Raw genomic sequence first — 18,448 nt, forward strand, 5'->3', positions numbered from 1 at the left:
GTATAAAATAAATAAGGAATTATTTGAGAGATGTTTGCAGATCCAGGGAAATAGGATCTTACAAGGTAGCAACTTTGGGTTTTCAGGCATTGTGCCTGAAGAACATCATCAAATAATCTGAGAGTGCAGAGAACAGAAGGCAGGTTGTTGGTGGGTCTGAGGATGGGCTGAAAGATCTGGAGTTTTAATCTAGTGTGAGATGTAATGTCTTCAAATGCATACCTGTTGAGCAGATGGCAGTAAATGTTCTCTGTGCCAGCTTGAAGTATGTTAAGAGGTAATGGCTTTAAGTTCTTGGCTAAATGATAGGAAAAGTCTGTTTCCATTGTCATGATAAGTTGCTGAATAGATGAGCTTGAGTGACAAAGGAATATCCATCACCAAAGGTCTTGAAAAGCAAGATAGAGAAAGCATTGTTTGCAGTGTCTTCAGATTTGGGTCATGTGTTCTTTCCTATACTTTTTTCTCTTTTCTTTTACTCTATAAGTGTTTACCTTAATTTTACAGATGGAGATGTAAAGATGGAGTGTTAAAAGCACCCAGCCCTGAGCATCCTCATGTGCTTCTAAAGTTGACTCCTGCTGAAGCGCTGGCCAAAGGGCCTCTTGCCACTGAGATGTGAGATCCTAAGCATAGACCTCAGTGACTTTCTCAAGAATAGATGTATCATACTTCGTGTAGGAGCCAAGAATGTATGCATATGGCTTTCAGGAAGGCAATTTTGTTTAATTATTGGAACTGATAGCAGTCTAATTTCCAAGCAGTTCATACTCACCTTTCCTATATATTAAATGAGTGCATTTTTGTACACACTGGGCTATGTGTTACAACAGTTACTTCAAGAATGAGCTACGGTTCTTTCCTTTATTACTAGGGAAAAAGTTCCCAGGGCTTTCTGTGCTGGTGAATGATGCAGCTGTAATTCTGATAACCGAGTTTACTCTTACAAATAGAGAGATGCTGCAAAACTCCTCAGAATAGCAGAAAAGGAAAATTTGCACCTTTTTCTGACACAGTTAAAATCTCTCCATGTGCATTTACCAGCTTGCTTATCTCTGTGGAACTCTGTCCTTCAGCAAGAGCTATATCACTAGGCAACGACTGCGAAGCAACACGAGTTCCAAAGGATTTCAGGGAAGAATTTTTCCTCTACTTTTGTTCACTTCTGTTCCGAGTTTGCTTCCTGGCACCCTCTTCCGTAATGTGAGGTCAGCCAGAGTACTTTCGCAGTTTTTCTTGACTGTTTTGTCGTTTGTTTCTGTTTCACAGGCTTACAGCTCTGAAGTCTTTCCAAGAGAGAAGAGAAACCAAACTAGAAGATGAGAGCATTGCACAGGCACCAAATGCTGTATCTGTTCAACCTTTGTTTCATTGAGAGAAGTGCGTGTCTACAATCAAAGCACATGTTACTTCCCATCACATACTTATAATCTGAGACCAGTGGTTTAGTAGAGTCTGCTGCCAGACTACAGAGAAAAGGAAACTCAGTGGATCACCAGGCTTTTCAGCCTCTGAGAAAGATAACCAACCATGGTAGGCAACTGTAATCTTCCCATCTGGGGTGCTGGTAGTGCTACTGTAACCACAATCCTCATAAGTTGAGTTTTTCTTCTCACTCTCCTACTGTGACAGAGGCCTCATGATTTCCTTGAGAAAATAGAGTATCTACTGAAATCACCACTTCTTTCAGAAAACCTGGAGCTACTTTATCTGACACCTGCCTGTGAGTAGTTGTGTAAGGTTTTAGGACTTTCTGCCAAATTTGTGAAAATGCATAAAAATGATGTTAGGTCCCCAGTGTGAAGTTTAGGTGGGAGATTTCTTAGTAATGAACAGCATTAAAAAGGAAGAGAGTGATTTAGCAGGTGTCACCTCTGCTTCACCATCCTTCCTGTAATCCAGAAATGCCAAAAGATAGGTGAGTTTCTCAGTGCACAATGAAAGTCAACAAACCTATCTTATTATTATTATTTCTACCAAGGCTGGAATTGTTCTAGTATGGGTTAGAGGAAAAAAAAACAACCAAAACAGATGTGATCTGTTAAGCCTCTGAGACTACACCCAGAAATCTGTTTACCTATTAAGTTTACCTGTAGTAAAAAACATTTGGATGTAAACCTGGCTGTCACATCACTAACTTAAGGCAGAAATGTTACTCTAGAACTGTGCTAATCACTGTCTGTACTGAGGGGCATGAGGCAGGTTATGTATCAAGCTCTGTAGCCAGCTTTGCTGTCCTCTAGGCTCTGGTGGAACCCTTTTCTGTGCACTCATTCAGATCTGCCTCTTCTGCTTTCCAAAACCTGCTCCAGACTCATCCCTGGCACCATCTGAACATTTCTTCCTGTCTCTGGTTGCTTTTATCCCTGGGATGGCATTTGTTGATCTGAAATGGGCTGCAGAAACAGAGCTATAGAGATCACAGAATGGGGAACCTGCTGCAAGGAGCAGAGTGGGGAGCAGACTGGGCATGGAAATGGAAACTTGCCTCTCCCCTCAACCTTCTTGTGCATATGGGTTGGTGGTGTGGGCTGGAGCCAAGGCTCAGCTCTAGGTCTATGTTCCCTGTTTCTTACAAGGATGTGGGATAGAGGGAGACCCAGTAAACATTAGCACTTGTCTGGAAGGTGGGAAGGTTCTAGCTGACAGCAGTGTCCTGGTGTGGAGCTTGGTGCTGTATCTCAAAATAACCCATGTTGCCATCAGTCTGTGCAATACCTCTTCTTCCAGAGGGCACTGCCTTAGTGGTGCCTATGGTGCAGTCACAGCGGGCCCTAAGGGAAGTGACCCAGGAGAACCAAGGAACAAACACTATTTATGTCATATTTCTTTGGGTATTGGGTAGACTGCCGTTTCATAGAATCATAGAATGGCCTGGGTTGAAAAGGACCATAATGATCATCTAGTTTCAACCCCCCTGCCACAGGGGGTCACCAATCACCAGACCAGGCTGCCTAGGGCCACGTACAGCCTGCACATTCTTTTAGGGAGGAAACAGCAGGAAAACAAGTGATGCAAGGTGATGCCTTTTTTACAGAGGTGCAAACTTCAGTTCTCACAAAATTATAGCTGTAACTCTTCTTTCTGTACTCAACTTACTGCCTGCTGACCTTATGATGCAAAATGTGCCTTAGGATATTTGTGGTGATATGGGTAAAAATACTGCAAAAACAGATAATTGGAGAAGCAAGGCTTGACAAGCTGTTGTTTGATCTGGCAGTATGGTGCAGTGTGGGTTTGCCAAGAGCAGTCTCATCTGATAGATTTTAGGCACTAAGAGCTGGCAAATGAGTAAGCCTCACATAATTACCTTTATTTTTGCTTTATAAGCAAGCAAGATTTGGAGCTGGAGGGTATAAACGAAGAAAGTGAAACTAGGAGAGTTGATGTATTTAGGGCCTAAGAGCCCATTTTGTAATAGGCTTATGTACTGCACAGGTTACTTTGGGAGGAAGGAACTGGGTAGCACAATTGCATCTGCCTTCCATACAAAAAGAATGCTGCTGGATTGTGATGCAGCATAGTAATGTGCCTTAACAGAACTTCAGCTCCACAGATTTCACTCTTCTCCCCTGTGGGTGTGTGCATCTAACTGACAGCCACCCAGCATTGTATTCTTTGGGTTTCCTGTATGACTGTACCCATGTAACGTATTCGGTACAAAAATAGCAAAAGAGAATCAAGAAGTAGCGGATCACCTGGTAAAAGCTGCAGGTCACCAGACCATGTCTTAAGAGGGTACACAGGTGGTGTACATCCCCCACAAAGCTGGTCACAGCTATTTGTTTTCTGCAGCATGCAAAGGCCATCCATTGGACCTTAACACACCTGCTGTTAGGTGTGATGTCTCATGTGTAGTGTGGGCACTGGGTGATGGGGATGAACATGCAACTCCTTGATTGAAATTACTGAATCATAGTATCATTAAGGTTGGAAAATGCCATTAAGATCATCTTGTCCAACCGTCAACCCATCACCACCATGCCCACTAGCTGTAGTTACACTGAACTTCTATCCACTGAGTGGTTTAACTGCATTGGCAGAAATAACAACTCTTCTGTTTCTTTCAGAAGACTAAGAAAACTGGTGCTGCATTTGACCTGATTGGATTATTTGTACCTTAAGTGGCAGATGTTGCACCTTAAATGGCAGTTTCAGTCAGCACCTTTTGTTTCCCTCTTTCAAAAGACATAGACTTTCAGTGGTTTTGATTTAAAGAAAAAAAAAAAAGAACCAACTGCAAGCTCCAGTGCTTTGCTTTTCTGTGCTGGCACATCTGATGGTGAGGTGGCAAGGTGCTTCCTGTTTATCTACAAAAATCTCATCTTCCAACCCAAACCTTGATCTCTGGAGACCTCTTCTTATGCCACGGTTCAGCCTTGATCTGAGAGTGGAACACGACATGTTCAGATTTCTCTAGCATTGCAGCTGGTGGCTGTGCAGTACTTCTCACAGTTGTGCTCAATCTCTTTTAGCTCTCAATCATATGGACATCATTTTGGGGCAGAGTAGAGTGCATGATGAGTGGATGACATGTATTACACAAGCATAACAAATGACCTACATTATCAACGTAGCAGGGTTAATGCGTATCTGATAAAAACTTTGGTGTTAACTGGAACTATGCCAGGGTAAGAGATGAAGAAGCTTGACTTCCTTCCATTAACTGCAGATCGTCTGATGCGTTATGTGCACGCTGAGAACTGGTGCACTCTTCCACTATAATCTGTATTTTTAACTATGCTGAAGACTCTGCTTCTGCAAACCTCTTGGTGCAGACATTGTTAAATGTAATTTTTCAGAGTATTGAGCTGTAGGAGCAGATGCATGATATCCAAACTTTAATTAAATAATTGCTGCAAAAGAAGGGCACGGGCATTCCCCTTAAGAGTTCAAAAGGCACTTTGGTCCTTAACTCCTTTTTATCTTCTTTCCTACAAACCTGAGCAAGCAGCATAACTGTGTTCTTGTGCCAGTGCTGGAAGGAAAGCTTGGCCTGGCACAGTTGTGCACAGCTACTCATGAACAGATTGTTTTTATTTTGACTGTGATCTGTCACTTCCCAGTATTTATTTCCATGGACTCATTATGGACAAAAGCAATATGCATTAACTTAGCTTACCAGTTATCGCACTAGGAGGAAAAAAGAGAATGCTGGAGGTACTTTCACACATTATTTGTGTGACTTCTTAATAAAAGGAAAACAACCTTTTCCATTTTCTTGCCTGTTCTCCACAAGAAGCAAACAAGCGGAAGTATTTACATGATTTTAGTTAGTAAGAGGATTATGCATTCGTGATGTTTAAGGAACTTTGCAAGGAGATAAACTGGAATGAGAAACAGAATCCTCGCAAGAGTGTTCTTAGAACCTCAGAGAAAACTACTCCCCCGCGCATTTTTAGTATTTACTTTGGAGGAATTAATTTGGCTCAGTAGCATCTTCCTCATGGATTCCTTTTGCATGTTTATGACCTGAGAATGCCCTCCCGTCTCCTCCCCTTTGCCTCTGTTCAAACCACAACAAAAGGTCAGACTGGAAGCAGAATCCTGAGCAAAGGAGGAATTGGAAAGCTGGTTGTGTTTCCTTTTATTTCTACACTTAAGTGACAAATACCCAGTGCAATTACCCAGCCATCTGCATGACGCAGGCTGTGTTTTGCATTCCTGTCTGTAGTGGGGGGAGCATCCACTGGTTCTTCTAAACAAAAGGAAAGTTCTTCCGGGAGAGAAAGGTATTCTGGATGGAAAATAAACCTGAGACTGCACACAATATAGCTGTTTGATGAAGTCTGCCATATTTATTTATTTAGCTTAATAGAAGCATATTCTATACATTCATTTTCTATAGAGAGTTTCCTTCTCTGGTATTTATTTGTAGAAGCAGAATGGTTTAGTGAGGCATATATCAGGACATCTTGGCTTTCAAGTGAAGCTGGGGTGGAAGGATCATTAGAAGGTGAGTTAGATGCTGTCTCCTGAGCATTACAGTGAGGAACACTGTCATAAATCCTGTTGACAGTCAAGAGCTGAGATGGGCTAGACATGGAGCAGTAAAGTGAAGAGCTTTCATCTGTAGCTGGAGTTGTCCCAGGAGCATGAGATGGAAGAGCTGATGGACTTCTGACCTGCAAAAGACAGAACAGGGCACAGCTTGTGTATGTCTGATTATTGCCTGTGCTCTTGCTAGATCAGAAGTGGGTAGGATTCTGTTGGTCTAGTTGTAGCCTTTTAAAACTGCTTTTGAAGACGGGTGCATTGGACTCACCTGATCACTGGATTTTCTTTTGATCTTTGAAATAAGCTAGAAATCATACTCGTGTCTCCAGTCTTCCTCCACTTCCCTTCCAAAACTCAGTCATGTCTTTCCTTCCATGATTTCAACTTACGGCAAAACTGATTTATCCTCACGAGAGATATTCTATGCCGCTCACCAAGGCTCTTCTTTCTGAGGCTTTTAAATCCCCCTTTTCACCTCCAAACCCCAAAGCATCTTTCTGATTGCCCTTATTCTCCTATTTCCAGATCTCTGACCTATTACCTTTTTCTTTTATTTATTTTTTTTAAATTATTCCCCAAATAAATTTCCCTTCTCCTCCCAAATATGCGAGTTCCTCTATAAACCCATCTCTCCATCTCACTCTAAAGAAATCCTCTTTTGGCATCCATTTTTTCCAGCCACTTACAATACACTGCTTTCAGTTTTCTTTCCCCCATCTTGTCTTCTGAGCGCACTGCAGTCCATTTGGTGCCCTTTGATCCCTACCACAGCCTTTCTTGCGAGTGACAGCTGCCAGCTCCTGTCAAATCTTTTGCATTCTGCCTTCTGCTCATCTAATTTCATTGGAACCAATTGCAAGAATTGTGTGAATTCATGCTAGCCACATAGCAAAGCTCTTCTCAATCATTTTACTGACCCTGTGGGTGACTTTTTGTCTTCTGCAGTCAGAACCAGGTCAACAAAGGTGCTTTAGGTGCCTAAACTCCTACTGGAATGGTTTTACAAATTAATGCATTTTAAAAGGAGTTTAGATGCTTAAAGTACCTTCATGTCAAAAATGCTGAGTTCTTTCCCTTCGGCTCAGACAAGATGATATCTCATGCCAGGGAAGCTGTTTTTTCCAGACACCACAACCAAATCTGTCTCCAATCCTATTCCATGTTTTACACTATGCAAGAATTTATTTTCAGTACGTGTTTATACTGGACACTATCAGGTTTCAGTGGCAGCAGAATTTAAGCATACCCAGCTCTCTTGTCTCTGTGGTGTTGATGGAGTTCTCTTATGCTTTCCTAGGAAGAAGAAAAAAAAGTTTCAATCAATCAATCAGCATTGAGAAGCATTGAGAAGTGTCAGCGACCTTTTTGCTCGCAGAGGCGTATAGGTTACCAAAGCAGCCCTTGCCTTATTGAGTGTCCCTCAAAGAATAAAAATTTGTCTCCAAACTGGGAATTTACTACCAAAAGATAATCAGCATAAAATGATGTTCTTATAGAATGTGTTTCTGTGTTCCCCAGAGCTTCTTTGAATAGGAGCAGATAAATTCCTGCTGTACTTGTGGTTAGCTATCTATCTATGCAGTGAAACGGCAAGAAAAGGTATGGAAAAATCCTTAAGCCATCCCATAAAAAAACAACTGATTGCTTCACTTAATAAGATGTGGGGGACTCCAGGATCCCCTCTTCACTTAGAGCATGGCAGCTGTGTAAGAATTCCTGTAAAACAGGAAAGATTAATACTGTAACTATTTGATAGCTCAGAGGGAAAAGTGGGAATATTAAATGCAACTGAATAGAATTTGACAGCATTTTGCGTGGCTGACAGTCCTGCTCATTTGGAACTTGATTGTTCAAAACAAACAAACAAAAAATGGGAGAAAAAAATTCCAACTATTATAAAATCTGTATTTTTTATTCTTTACTTTCACACTTTTCTCTCTGGAAGGGAACAAAACATGGAATAAATCAAACTTATTGAAGATTCATTATTTTGACAAGGACAGTTAATTGGAATAATTACTAGTGGATTTTCATTAAGCCTTAAATGAAACTATGGAATCAGATACACAGTAAGAGAATATTATATTATAAAGCTGCTCACCATAGTACCTCCTTAGACTCCAAAACACGCATATGAAGATGAATGGACAACATAGACCCACAGGTACTGAAGCATAAAGAATGTGCAATGTCTTGTTTTTTCCATGTTCTTTTGACTTAGTAGAGGCATCTAGAACTGTATTAACATTCATTAGCATAGGGTAATATTTGACTGGAGATCTTAGCATTTGTTCTTTCTGATGCAACTGGATTCTTAATGTAATTAAAACATTCTTTGGTACAGCATGTCATGAGATAACCGTCTTCAGGGACCTATTAGCAAGTATGAAGGTACTGGAATGAAAACTGTGTGGAAAAGTGTTGCTGAGGAATGCTATATAGCACAAAGCTGACAGAAATAAAGGGTCAGAATTAAAGCATAGCTCTAAACGTCCAGTGCATTCGAAGATTAAGGTCTTTCTTCCTCTTCTTTTTCTGTAGTATTTGCTCAGTAGACAAAAACAACTAAAAAGCTTTCTGATTGATTTGTATGTAATGGACAGTCTAGAAAAGAATGTTGCTACAGCTTATGCACATGGCATCATTAAGAAGATCATAATTTTAGGGGTCTAACTTTAAGACTGAAACTCATAGCAGTACCAGTTGCTTCGTTTCTCTTAAAGAGGAGATAAGAAATCAGAACTTACTTTTAGATGAAGGTGTGGTGGTGTTTGCAGACTTTTCTGAAAGAGAAAAATAAGATGGGGAAATGAAACTGCAACCTGGCATTTTGCACTGCAGTTGTATTCTCTGCTCCACAAACTAAAGTGTCAACAAACCTCAACTTCAACCTGGTGATGGAAGAGGGAACAAAATACAGCAAACAAAAGCTGCAGTGATTTGTGGGAGGGGGGAATGAAGTGTTGGTCTTCCTCTGCTGACAAAATCATTCTTTGTTTCAGGTGTCCGTGGTACTCATAGAAATATATTAATAGAGCACATACACTGAGATCTATTTCACCATTTATTCATAGTATGATATTTGTGAATATACTCTTCTTGCTTAAAATGAAATCTGTACTGTGGAATCTGGAAAAATTCTGTGCCTGATAGCAGATTGTAGCCTTAAACTCTGGTGTTTATTTCTGCTGCAGGTTTTCCTGTGGCAAAAAAGTAACACTGGTTACAAGTCCATTAACTTAATAGGAGAAGAAGTGGCAACAGAATGGTTTTATAACTACACAGTCTTAGTTGGACATTAGAGACGTGCAGACTGCTTTCTAGCAGCTGAACAATGCTGAGGAGGGCAGATGTGGTTCACCATAACCTAGACTTCACAACTGGCTAAGTTAGTATGAAAGTATCACTTGTTCTCTACTCCTTGAGGGTATTTAAAGCTCAGTGATCAGTTCTTGAACTTCTTGGGTACAAAATTATACTTTCTCTGCTCTAGCAGGCGGCAACTCACAGGGGACTGAAACTAGATCATCATTAAGGTCCCTTCCAAGCTAAGGCCATTGTATGAGTCCTTATTGCAAGATCATTCTCAACAATAGGCTTAAATTGCTTTGTTCTCTTTACTGTTGTGATGCCTCATCAACTATGAATAAATGCTATTGGCATTCTATCTAGTTATATAGCATATAACAAGGCTGTCCTTTCATAGTCTTTCTTCGTTCCAGCTGATAACTTTAAATTATTGAATAATTTTCTAAAGTGGTGCTTTGCATTTCTATTCCAGATTCTCCTTTTATTTTTCTCTTTTTCTCTTTCAACAGTACCAAGCGACAGGACAGAAGTATGAAGGTGACAATTACCCATACAGCTGATTTTGGACTGTACTGTACTACCAGAAAAACATGCTGGGAGAAGCTGTCATCCACTGTGATTGAGTTTTCCTGTATATGGAATCCACTTGTTTAATAGGGCTCTTTTTGAGACTCAGTGGAACTCTCTTTAAAGAATAACAATCACAAAATCACAGAGTTTAGGAGTAGAGAAGGACCTCTGAGGATCGATTCCAATCTCTTCTGTTAAAGCAGTTCCCTGCAGCAGGTCACACAGGAAAGTGTCCAGGTTGGTTTTGCATATCTCCAGAGGAGACTCCATAACATCTATGGCCACCCTGTGCCAGTGTTCTGCCACCCTAACAGTAAAGAAGTTCTTCCTCATGTGTGCATGGAACTTCCTGTGTTCCAGTTCATACTTATTGCCTTTGCCCTGTCACTGGGCACTGCTGAAAGAGACTGGCCACATTCACTTGACTCCTGCCCTTTAGATACTCATCAGCAGCAATGAGATCCTTCTCAATGTTCTCCAGGCCGAATAGTCTCTCAGCCTTTCTTCATAAGGGAGATGCTGCAGGCCCGTAATACTCTTTATGACCTTCCACTGGACTCTCTCAAGAAGATCCCTGTCTTTCTTGAATGAAGAGCCCAGAACTGGATGGAGTACTCCAGATGTGGCCCCACCAGGGCAAAGTAGTTGGGGAGGACCACCTCCCTCAACCCATTGTCCGTGCACTTTAACAAACCCCAACTTTTAGAGTCCAACTGGTCTCACTGTCATTCTGGTAATGAGGAAAAGCTCCAGAATGAAAATGTTGGACTCTGATTATGCTTTGCTGTCATTCAATAGCATTCATCCTAACACCCCTGTCTTGAACAACTGTTTGACCGGTCTTTCCTCACAGTAATGAACTAGACAAGTGTATAACCAAGTAGTTAACAATACAGATTTTAGTCTCAGAGTTTCTTTGAACTTTAGTTTCAACTAGACTATCACTGGCACCAAATCCAAGAAGAGAAGAAAAACATGAGAAAAATCTTGATGTGTGGGGATTGATTATATATTCATAAAGCCGCTAATCGCAGTTTCTTTTTTCTCTCATTTTTTGCTAGGCTTTCTTTGTCTACTTTCAGGTCTTATCTCTGCATGGACACTGATAGCAGATAAATCAAGAATACAGCTTTCTTCATTTTTAGGAGTTTTGTTAAAATTGACTTTCTCCCTCTGGTATGAATATCAGTTTATATCTCAGTTAAATCTGGAATTGTAGTTTAGAGAGAAAATACATAAAATATGCATAGAAGATTTTCCTATGTTATCATTCTCACGGACATTTTCTGTTACTTTTAGATTTATTTCAGATTATTGTTTACTTCACAATCATTAATAATTTACAGAAGTAAAGGCTTTTGTTTGGTAGTGATTTGTCATAACTGGAATAATGAAAATAATTATATATATTTATATCTTATCTCCGTTTCTTCAGATTTGTAAAGTTCCGCTAAACTCAGTGTTCAAGCTCTAATATATCACTTTTACTTTGGGTCTTATCATTGAATGTCCTGACATTTTAATAAAGATTCTTGTTTCCTATGGTGCCTGATTTCTTTGGCTAAGTAATAAAAAGTATGTGGCACTCAAGAGCTTCCTACTCCCCTACCCTCTCTTAAAGTACAGTGCTTATGTAATGAAGTGTGATTGCTTGCAAGTTCAGAGAAAGAAATCCTAAGTATGTCTGTATCTTCCAGTTGATGGGCATAGAAGAAACAATTAACCAAACCAAACAGGCTCAGGAAGATAAAGCGAGTATAACAGCCTGAATGAATTCATCTGCAACAAATGAAAGCAAATTTGTCTGATTTCCCTCCATGACCAAGTAACAGACATCGTGAAGAGTCAAGCAGCCTTATCTATCTATCTATCTGTGGTATATCTTGACTTCTGTGGTATTTTTGAGGCTGCCTTTGGCAATTATTACCTAGATGCATTTTGATAACATGCTATATTTGAACATACAGTAGTTGCAAAATTCTAAATAATTAGACCAGAACAAAGTAAAAATGAAAGGACATGCCATTGGAGGTTATTTATTGAATTGTTCTGAGTCTGGTTTTGAAATTATTTTTTAAGAAATGACTCAGCTGAAGAAAATATCTATTAGATTTACAGACATTAGAAAGCTGGCAGAAATTATATAGGCACTAAAGGACAGGTTTTGACTTCTGTATGATCTTGATAAATTAGGTGTTTTGTAGAAAGACAGGTGATAGTTCAAGAAAAAAAAAAGATTGTCATTGTAACCTAGAGTAACATTCCTTCTCAGAGATATCAGGGTTCTACTGTCTATGCAGAAAGGCTGAGGCTACCTTCTGGCCTTAACTGGGGACTGGAATCACTTATGCATGTTCTTGCACTGATATCACAAGAAATTTCCCTCCTTATTATTTGTCACGCTGCCACCAGTTGTGTTAAGGAGCTAATTCCGCTCTTGTCAAAGGATTTCCTTGATGACAATTTGACTTTAAAATAATCTTCCACTGCAATTGAACTTACTTCATACCACTTTTGCTGATACAGTATGTTTTCAAGGGAGTTCAAATGACATATGCTAGTCAGTTTCTCGGCTGGGTTAACTTGATTAACGTTTCCTCTTTTTTTTTCCCCAAACACCTATGCCAGCCCATGCCAAAATTGTGTTCCCTTACCATCTGATGGTGAACATTCATAATACTACAGTAACTACAACATAATTAGATTTGTTAAAATTATATTTGTAGAAGAAAATTCCCAGCCACTACTGGGCCTGAATCCAATTTTCTGTCTTTCTTTCACAGTCACCTGTGTAAAAGATTTTTTAGTCTTTTTTTATCAGTTGCTGCTGCAGGTGAAAGCATTTGGCTACCTGCTGCTGATTAACCCTAGCAAATAAAGCCTCACCCTCCCTTCTCCTTAGAGGGTCAGAAACCACAGTAGATAGAGGAGTAGAAGGAGTAGTGGTCTGAGTAGTGTAGCTATGTTCTTGGGAGAAGAGGCTTAGCTTACTGTAAACTGATATTGTTGTCATAGTTAATGTTTGTGAATCTCTTAGAAGGAATCCCTTAGAAGGGAATCCCTTAGAAGCAGCCTGCGGATATGAGGTAAATGCTATTACTTCATGGAATGATTTAAGTTTTTTTAATTTCTGTCAGTCAAAGAGGAATATTTTGAGCTTGTTAACCAAGCTACTAGTTGCTTTTTGGTGCATGGAAGAGATGGTACGCTGCCCTACAAAGGGCTCCTCTTAGAAAATATAAGATGATTGGGCTTTAGATTGCTTTTAAGTCTTCTGTTTTTTTTTCCCCTTTCAGTTACAAAGCAATGATTGGAGTATAAAAAAAAAACTTCAGTTGTTTGGTTTCTTTTTTGTACTTCTGTGACATGCTAAAGACTGGCAGTTGAACTGTTTTGTTTTGTTAGTAGTATTTTGCTAGAAACAAACCTTGTACTTTACATATATTGTAAGTAAGTCATAAATTTGAGGACCTTCTTGAAGAAATCATTTATTTATTTGTTTTAAAAGGACATTTGTTCAGCCTTTAGAAAATTCTTAGCTGAATTTGTTTTGAAACTCAGTAAAAATTGGGATTGCAAAACCTCTTTTTTGTAATCTACCACCTTCAACAACTAAGTGTGGGAATTCATAATGAATTATCTCATTAGCTTCCTCTCTCACAAATCATCCCACATGTAGTTTTTAAAGATAACAACAACAAAACCCTGCAAGTAGATTAAAAAGCAATGGAAAAAAAAAGTCTAAAATCAAAATTCTTGGGACTGTCTATACAGAATAAGATATTTAATGCAAGCTCTAAAATATCTTTCCTAGTTATAGCTCTAAGGACCACTGAAAAGGAATAGGTCTCAGTGGAGATCTGGGATTTAAATAACAATATAAAAACATTTCTTAGACAGTAAGGGATGTCTTTAACAGGCAGTGGGAGTGTAGGGAGAGTCAACATTTAATTAACAGGTAACCTTTTCTATTTATTGGTTGCTATTAGAAAGATATGCTCAGTAAACCTCAGTAAATGAGTAAACATGGCTCTGAATACTTCTCCCTGACTAAGTGATTTTTTTTCTATCTTGTTATGGCATATGAGAAGTCAATCTCAGGGTAGTTATCTTCCCATTAAAGACTGTATATGATTTCCAAAATAAATTGAGTTGTTCTTTCTAGAATGCTGTTATAAGCTGAAACCAACATCGTGTCTGAAATTTTCAGTGTCTGTATACGAGTGTTTGTGATGAGTATTTGAATGGGCAGTTTTCAAAAGGGTAAAAGAATCTGTTATGTGAAAGCTTTATAGATCATTTTCAAACTTAAGGAACTTAGAAAGATTCAGATTAAATAAAAGCAAATTCTCTTTTAGGTCACTGGACTATGCTCCTGGATAGGCCGTGGCAAGCCAAGCTCATCTGCACCTAGAACTAATCTACAGGTAAGGAAAACTTTAGTGAACTGCTAGGATAAGGTTTTCAACTGAAAGTGAATTCTAAACTTATACAATTATGAAAGACTCGTGACAATACTGTAATTCTATCAAAAACATTTTTTATCCTTATGCTCAAGGGAATGGCGTAGCAGTCATGGTGTTATTTATTAAGCAAAGAGAACATGGATAATGGAGACACCTTCCTATTTATGACTCGACTCATCAGAGAAAAATAATAGCTAAAAATTGAACTTTCTAGTCTTCTATTTCTAAATGATGTCGTTTGCACCTCATCTAAGAACTTGAACGTATTCCAGTAAATTAAGAGTTATTAATTGAAAGCTTGTTTTCTTCTTTGACCTTTTAAAGAGGACCAAGAGATGAAATAGTATGTCATATGTAGGATTTAGCAACAACAACCAAAAAATTGTGTTATATTTAAAATGAATCAATTTGTCACATAGCTAATAAAAACTTAAGTTTGGCCCTTTTTGCATATTTTTCCCCATGTTCTAAATACAGTCCTGTACTTTTTATATTTGCTTTGTGGATGTTTCTTTTTCTTAGCGGTGATAACATTTGTGAAGCTGACCTGTATGTTGAGGCAGCTGCCAGAACTACATTTTTCTTTACTTATTCAATACAGTTCCTTGATGAAAGTTGTAATGTGCTGTAAGATCAGAGAGAGATCATGCGTTTATGATTTGATGCCTGAAACTTGAAGATGGCAAATTTCAGTATAGCTGAATAATGTGCCAGCTGTGCTGCACGGAGGGCTAATGGTGAAGGTGATGCCTGTAGGACTAGTGTGCAAGTGTGTAGAGTTTGGCTGGGATTCTCTTGCTAGGTTTTATTTTCATCAGTATTAAATACTGCATCGACTTTATACATTCCAGATGTCAACAACCACCGTCAGCCCAACTGGATGGGAATAGCCAATGTTGTCTTGTTTCAAAGGAGACAGGGTTTGACTGAGCTGAAATTATTGGGGCTGTGGGGAAGGGAAAGTCTATGTGTAAACTTAGCAAAAAACTTGTGTTTACCTCTTCTCTAATTTAGCAAAGATTTGTTTGTCATTAACTTGGTATACAAAATCTGTCAGCATCAACTGTTTATGTTAGGAGCTCAGGAAAGTTTAGATAGATTGGCAAAAAAAAAAAAAAAAGTTGAACAGGCTTGGAAAACTTGTCTAAAATGTAAATACATTTAAAAAAATTACATCAAGATTCTGTAGAGACTGGTTTTCTAAGACTTTTCTGTCTGTAATGCTTTCATAAACATGATTCTAATACTGATAGTAATGTAAGGCTGTAGAAGGAAACAGTATTGCTCTCAGAGATCCCCAGGTAATTTTGGCATAGATTGAAGAATAAAATCTGGTGAAATAGATTATTTGTAAACAGGATTCGTACAGTAAGAAGTGAAATAAAATTAGTATTCAGTTTTGAAGACATTATCTAGGAGCCTGGCGGATGAGTCTTGGGGTTCACACATGTATTGATGAGCTGAACAATGGAGGAAGGTGTCTGTGAGGACCTGATAGCTCATGCAGTCATAATGAAGTGAGCAGAAGTAGCAGTTATCTCTTATGAGATAAGAAGACTTTTGCTGAATATGAAGAAGGTTATTGCTGAATATATCACCCTCAAAAGCATGTTTACATTTGATTTTCAAATGACTAAAGCGATTTAGTAGCCTGGCTGAGCTCAGGTCACATTCCAATTAAGAAACAGCTGCATCTAATTGACCTTGTGAGTCATGTATTCTAAGCCAAGTATTTGAGCTTTCCTTTTCAGATACTCTGGATGATCACTTAACCTTTCCTGTAATTACTTTTGATGCTTTCTGTTCGTAAAAACACTATCTGATGCTATAGATCTGCAGAATTGGTCATTCACGTCAGCTAAGCTTTGCATAGCCCATACTGAATTTATTTTAGCAGTGCCTTGTAGCAAGTGTTATTTGGATAAATGTGTTGTTTGAAATACCTGAAATATACTAAGAGCAGATGAGAACGTTCACTCCCATAGCTATTACCCATCACATAAGTCTACCTTCCTTTCAATACTAACATTTATGTCTCCTGGATGAGAACAGCACGGAAGATCTAGAAACAAAATAATGTCTGCAGTAAAATTAGTAATAGGGGTGAACTGAGAGCAGTGTAGTGTGCTCACATCACTTTGAACTAGGAGGGCTTCTCTGTTTAAAATCTATGGAGGGTCTAAGCTGAAAACAGGACAGAAAATTAATACTGAAATAAGCTAAATGATGGAAGATGCATTTGTTTATGCAGTAAGGATAGTCTGACTGCAAACCAGGTCGGAGCTGGTAGAAATCCTAGATTTCAAGCAGAGGCTTTGAGTACTGTCATCCCACTTAGGGGCAAAACCCACAAAGAAAGACGCGTCTGGTCTTCAGGTGCTAGACTAGGTACATAATATTTTATTGTCATACCTAAGACTCCTAAAGTTATTGAATAGGATGATTCTGGCAACAACTGAGAAATAAGACGTAAGTAATCTACAAGGTACACTAGGAATTGGTTTCTGTTTGTGTTTTTTTTCCTCCTTTCAATATTCAACTATATATACAATAAATAATTAAACCACAACTTACCAGAATCTGTATTGTTGCTCTGAGCCAGCCTTACTAGAAGGCTGTACAAGAAGATCCATCTTATCAACATGACTGGAGGAGGCTTTGTTCTCAGGACATGGTAGAGGAGGAGTTCCTGTGGGTTTGAAAAGTGCAGCTCAGTTGGCCTCCTGCATCCTGTCAGGTTCACCCAGGGTACGTATCTGAACTGGTTTCCTTTTCTAGTTCTTCTGTTAACAAAATGCTGAGAAAAGGGGCAGGGAAGCAAAATAACATGCAAAAATCTGGTAGGTTATGCCATAGCATTAGCGTAGCTGAAATGTGAACTGCTTGATTGTTTTACAACATGTAAAAACTGCTCTGCAATTCAGGGTAAAGCATTTTTCACAATTCCCTGGCTTTGCTTACTATGCATCACAGCTGCATGCTCTTTTTAGAAAGATTCTTCTGCATTTGAGAATTTGATTTTTATAAGCAGCAGTATAACAAGAACAGAATGCAAGACAGTATTTTAAAATTGTTTAGTTCTTAGGTGTTATTATAATTTAACCTTAGTTACATAGAAGATCAAAATTAGGAAGCCAAACAAATTAGCTGTTTGCAGGCTCTTAGACATCAGAAAAATCTGCCTCAGTTTTCATTAATTTACAATAGTCTGCACAATTTCCAAGTCTTAGCCTTCTTGTGGCATAGAGACAGGCAATCTAGGTTTGGATTTGGATCTGCTCCTCCAAAATTCTAACAGATAGAGAGGTTCTTCACAAAGTTAGAAGCAAGCTAGAGATAAGCAGGAATTCTGTGTAGAGCAGCTATCACTTCTGATTATAATACAAATGCAACAGCTACAGGTAGTAATCAGGAAAGAAAATAATGCAGTTAAGAAATTCCTCAGCTTTCCTATGGGGCCCCTTCAGGTACTGGAAGGCTGCTATAAGGTCTCCTCAGAGCCTTCTTTTCTCCAGGCTACAGAGCCCCAGCTCTGTCCTCATGGAGGAGGCGCTCCACCCCTCTGATCATTCTCATGGCCCTCTTCTGGACCCACTTCAACAGTATTGGGAGTATCATATAGATGTTTGTGAGGATATAGCCTTATAAATACTGTAAACCAGCATAACTGGAAAACAGTTAAGAGAAAAACTACTGGAGTGTAACTATTCACCCACATAACAAACTTCCACTGAAGACGAAATACTGGGACTGCACGTTATAATTCTGAGTAGTGAAGACACCTAGTGGCTGAGTCCAGAGCCAGCATACACAGTAAAACTAATGTTTAAAGGGATGTGTTCCGGGCACTGTAATTTCTGCTCGTGTTAATATTGAGTTGCCTGAAGTTTATGCCAGGAATGTCATAATAGTAGTTGATATGTCATGTTTGTATCCTCATTATGAAACTGAAATGTTATTTAGAGAGCAAAACAATGAGAGGGAAAATGATCTCTCAAAAATAGGTAAATAGAGTTTAAATTTCACATTTGTTCCTCCTGATTTGATGAGCACAAGGAATAAACTTGGGAAATGGGGAGGAATTTTGTTGATGTGGTCAATATCAT

General features: G+C 38.9%; 1 protein-coding gene and 1 long non-coding RNA gene across 5 annotated transcripts in view; one reads left to right on the forward strand and one right to left on the reverse strand.

Annotated features, from left to right (window-relative positions):
* Positions 1–11,418, forward strand: part of LOC107321533 (uncharacterized) — a 22,880-nt gene extending 11,462 nt beyond the window's left edge. For 2 of the 4 annotated variants that reach the window (XR_001558589.3, XR_014945895.1), the window contains 2 exons: positions 1,270–1,533; positions 9,816–11,418. This is a non-coding gene — a long non-coding RNA (uncharacterized LOC107321533). Of the gene's footprint in view, positions 1–1,269; positions 1,534–1,632; positions 1,724–7,515; positions 7,597–9,815 lie in introns of all 4 variants that reach the window. The other 2 variants (XR_014945901.1, XR_001558592.3) reach the window with 2 other exon arrangements.
* LOC107321527 (uncharacterized) lies at positions 5,773–17,117 on the reverse strand. Its single transcript, XM_015878524.3, has 5 exons — positions 16,917–17,117; positions 8,745–8,780; positions 8,099–8,233; positions 7,244–7,290; positions 5,773–6,125 (listed from the first exon to the last, which is right to left on the reverse strand). The coding sequence occupies exons 1-5, from the start codon at positions 16,984–16,986 to the stop codon at positions 5,799–5,801; spliced, it is 615 nt and encodes a 204-aa protein (XP_015734010.2). The 5' UTR covers positions 16,987–17,117; the 3' UTR covers positions 5,773–5,798.
* Positions 17,118–18,448: the final 1,331 nt, after the last annotated feature.

The sequence above is a fragment of the Coturnix japonica genome, chromosome 1 (genome assembly GCF_054131305.1).
Source record: "Coturnix japonica strain WE chromosome 1, WE-NBRP24, whole genome shotgun sequence".
In the NCBI taxonomy this organism is placed as follows: Eukaryota; Metazoa; Chordata; class Aves; order Galliformes; family Phasianidae; genus Coturnix; species Coturnix japonica.

What these genes read in the sequence shown, in the direction of transcription:
- LOC107321527 (XM_015878524.3), bottom strand. Translation starts at nt 16,986, where the DNA reads ATGTTGATAAGATGGATCTTCTTGTACAGCCTTCTAGTAAGGCTGGCT. An exon ending in CACCACACCTTCATCTAAAA is followed by an intron (nt 8,234 to 8,744) that starts GTAAGTTCTGAT and finishes ATGTTAATACAG; the next exon opens with TTCTAGATGCCTCTACTAAG. An exon ending in GAGTCTAAGGAGGTACTATG is followed by an intron (nt 7,291 to 8,098) that starts GTGAGCAGCTTT and finishes TCTTCTTCCTAG; the next exon opens with GAAAGCATAAGAGAACTCCA.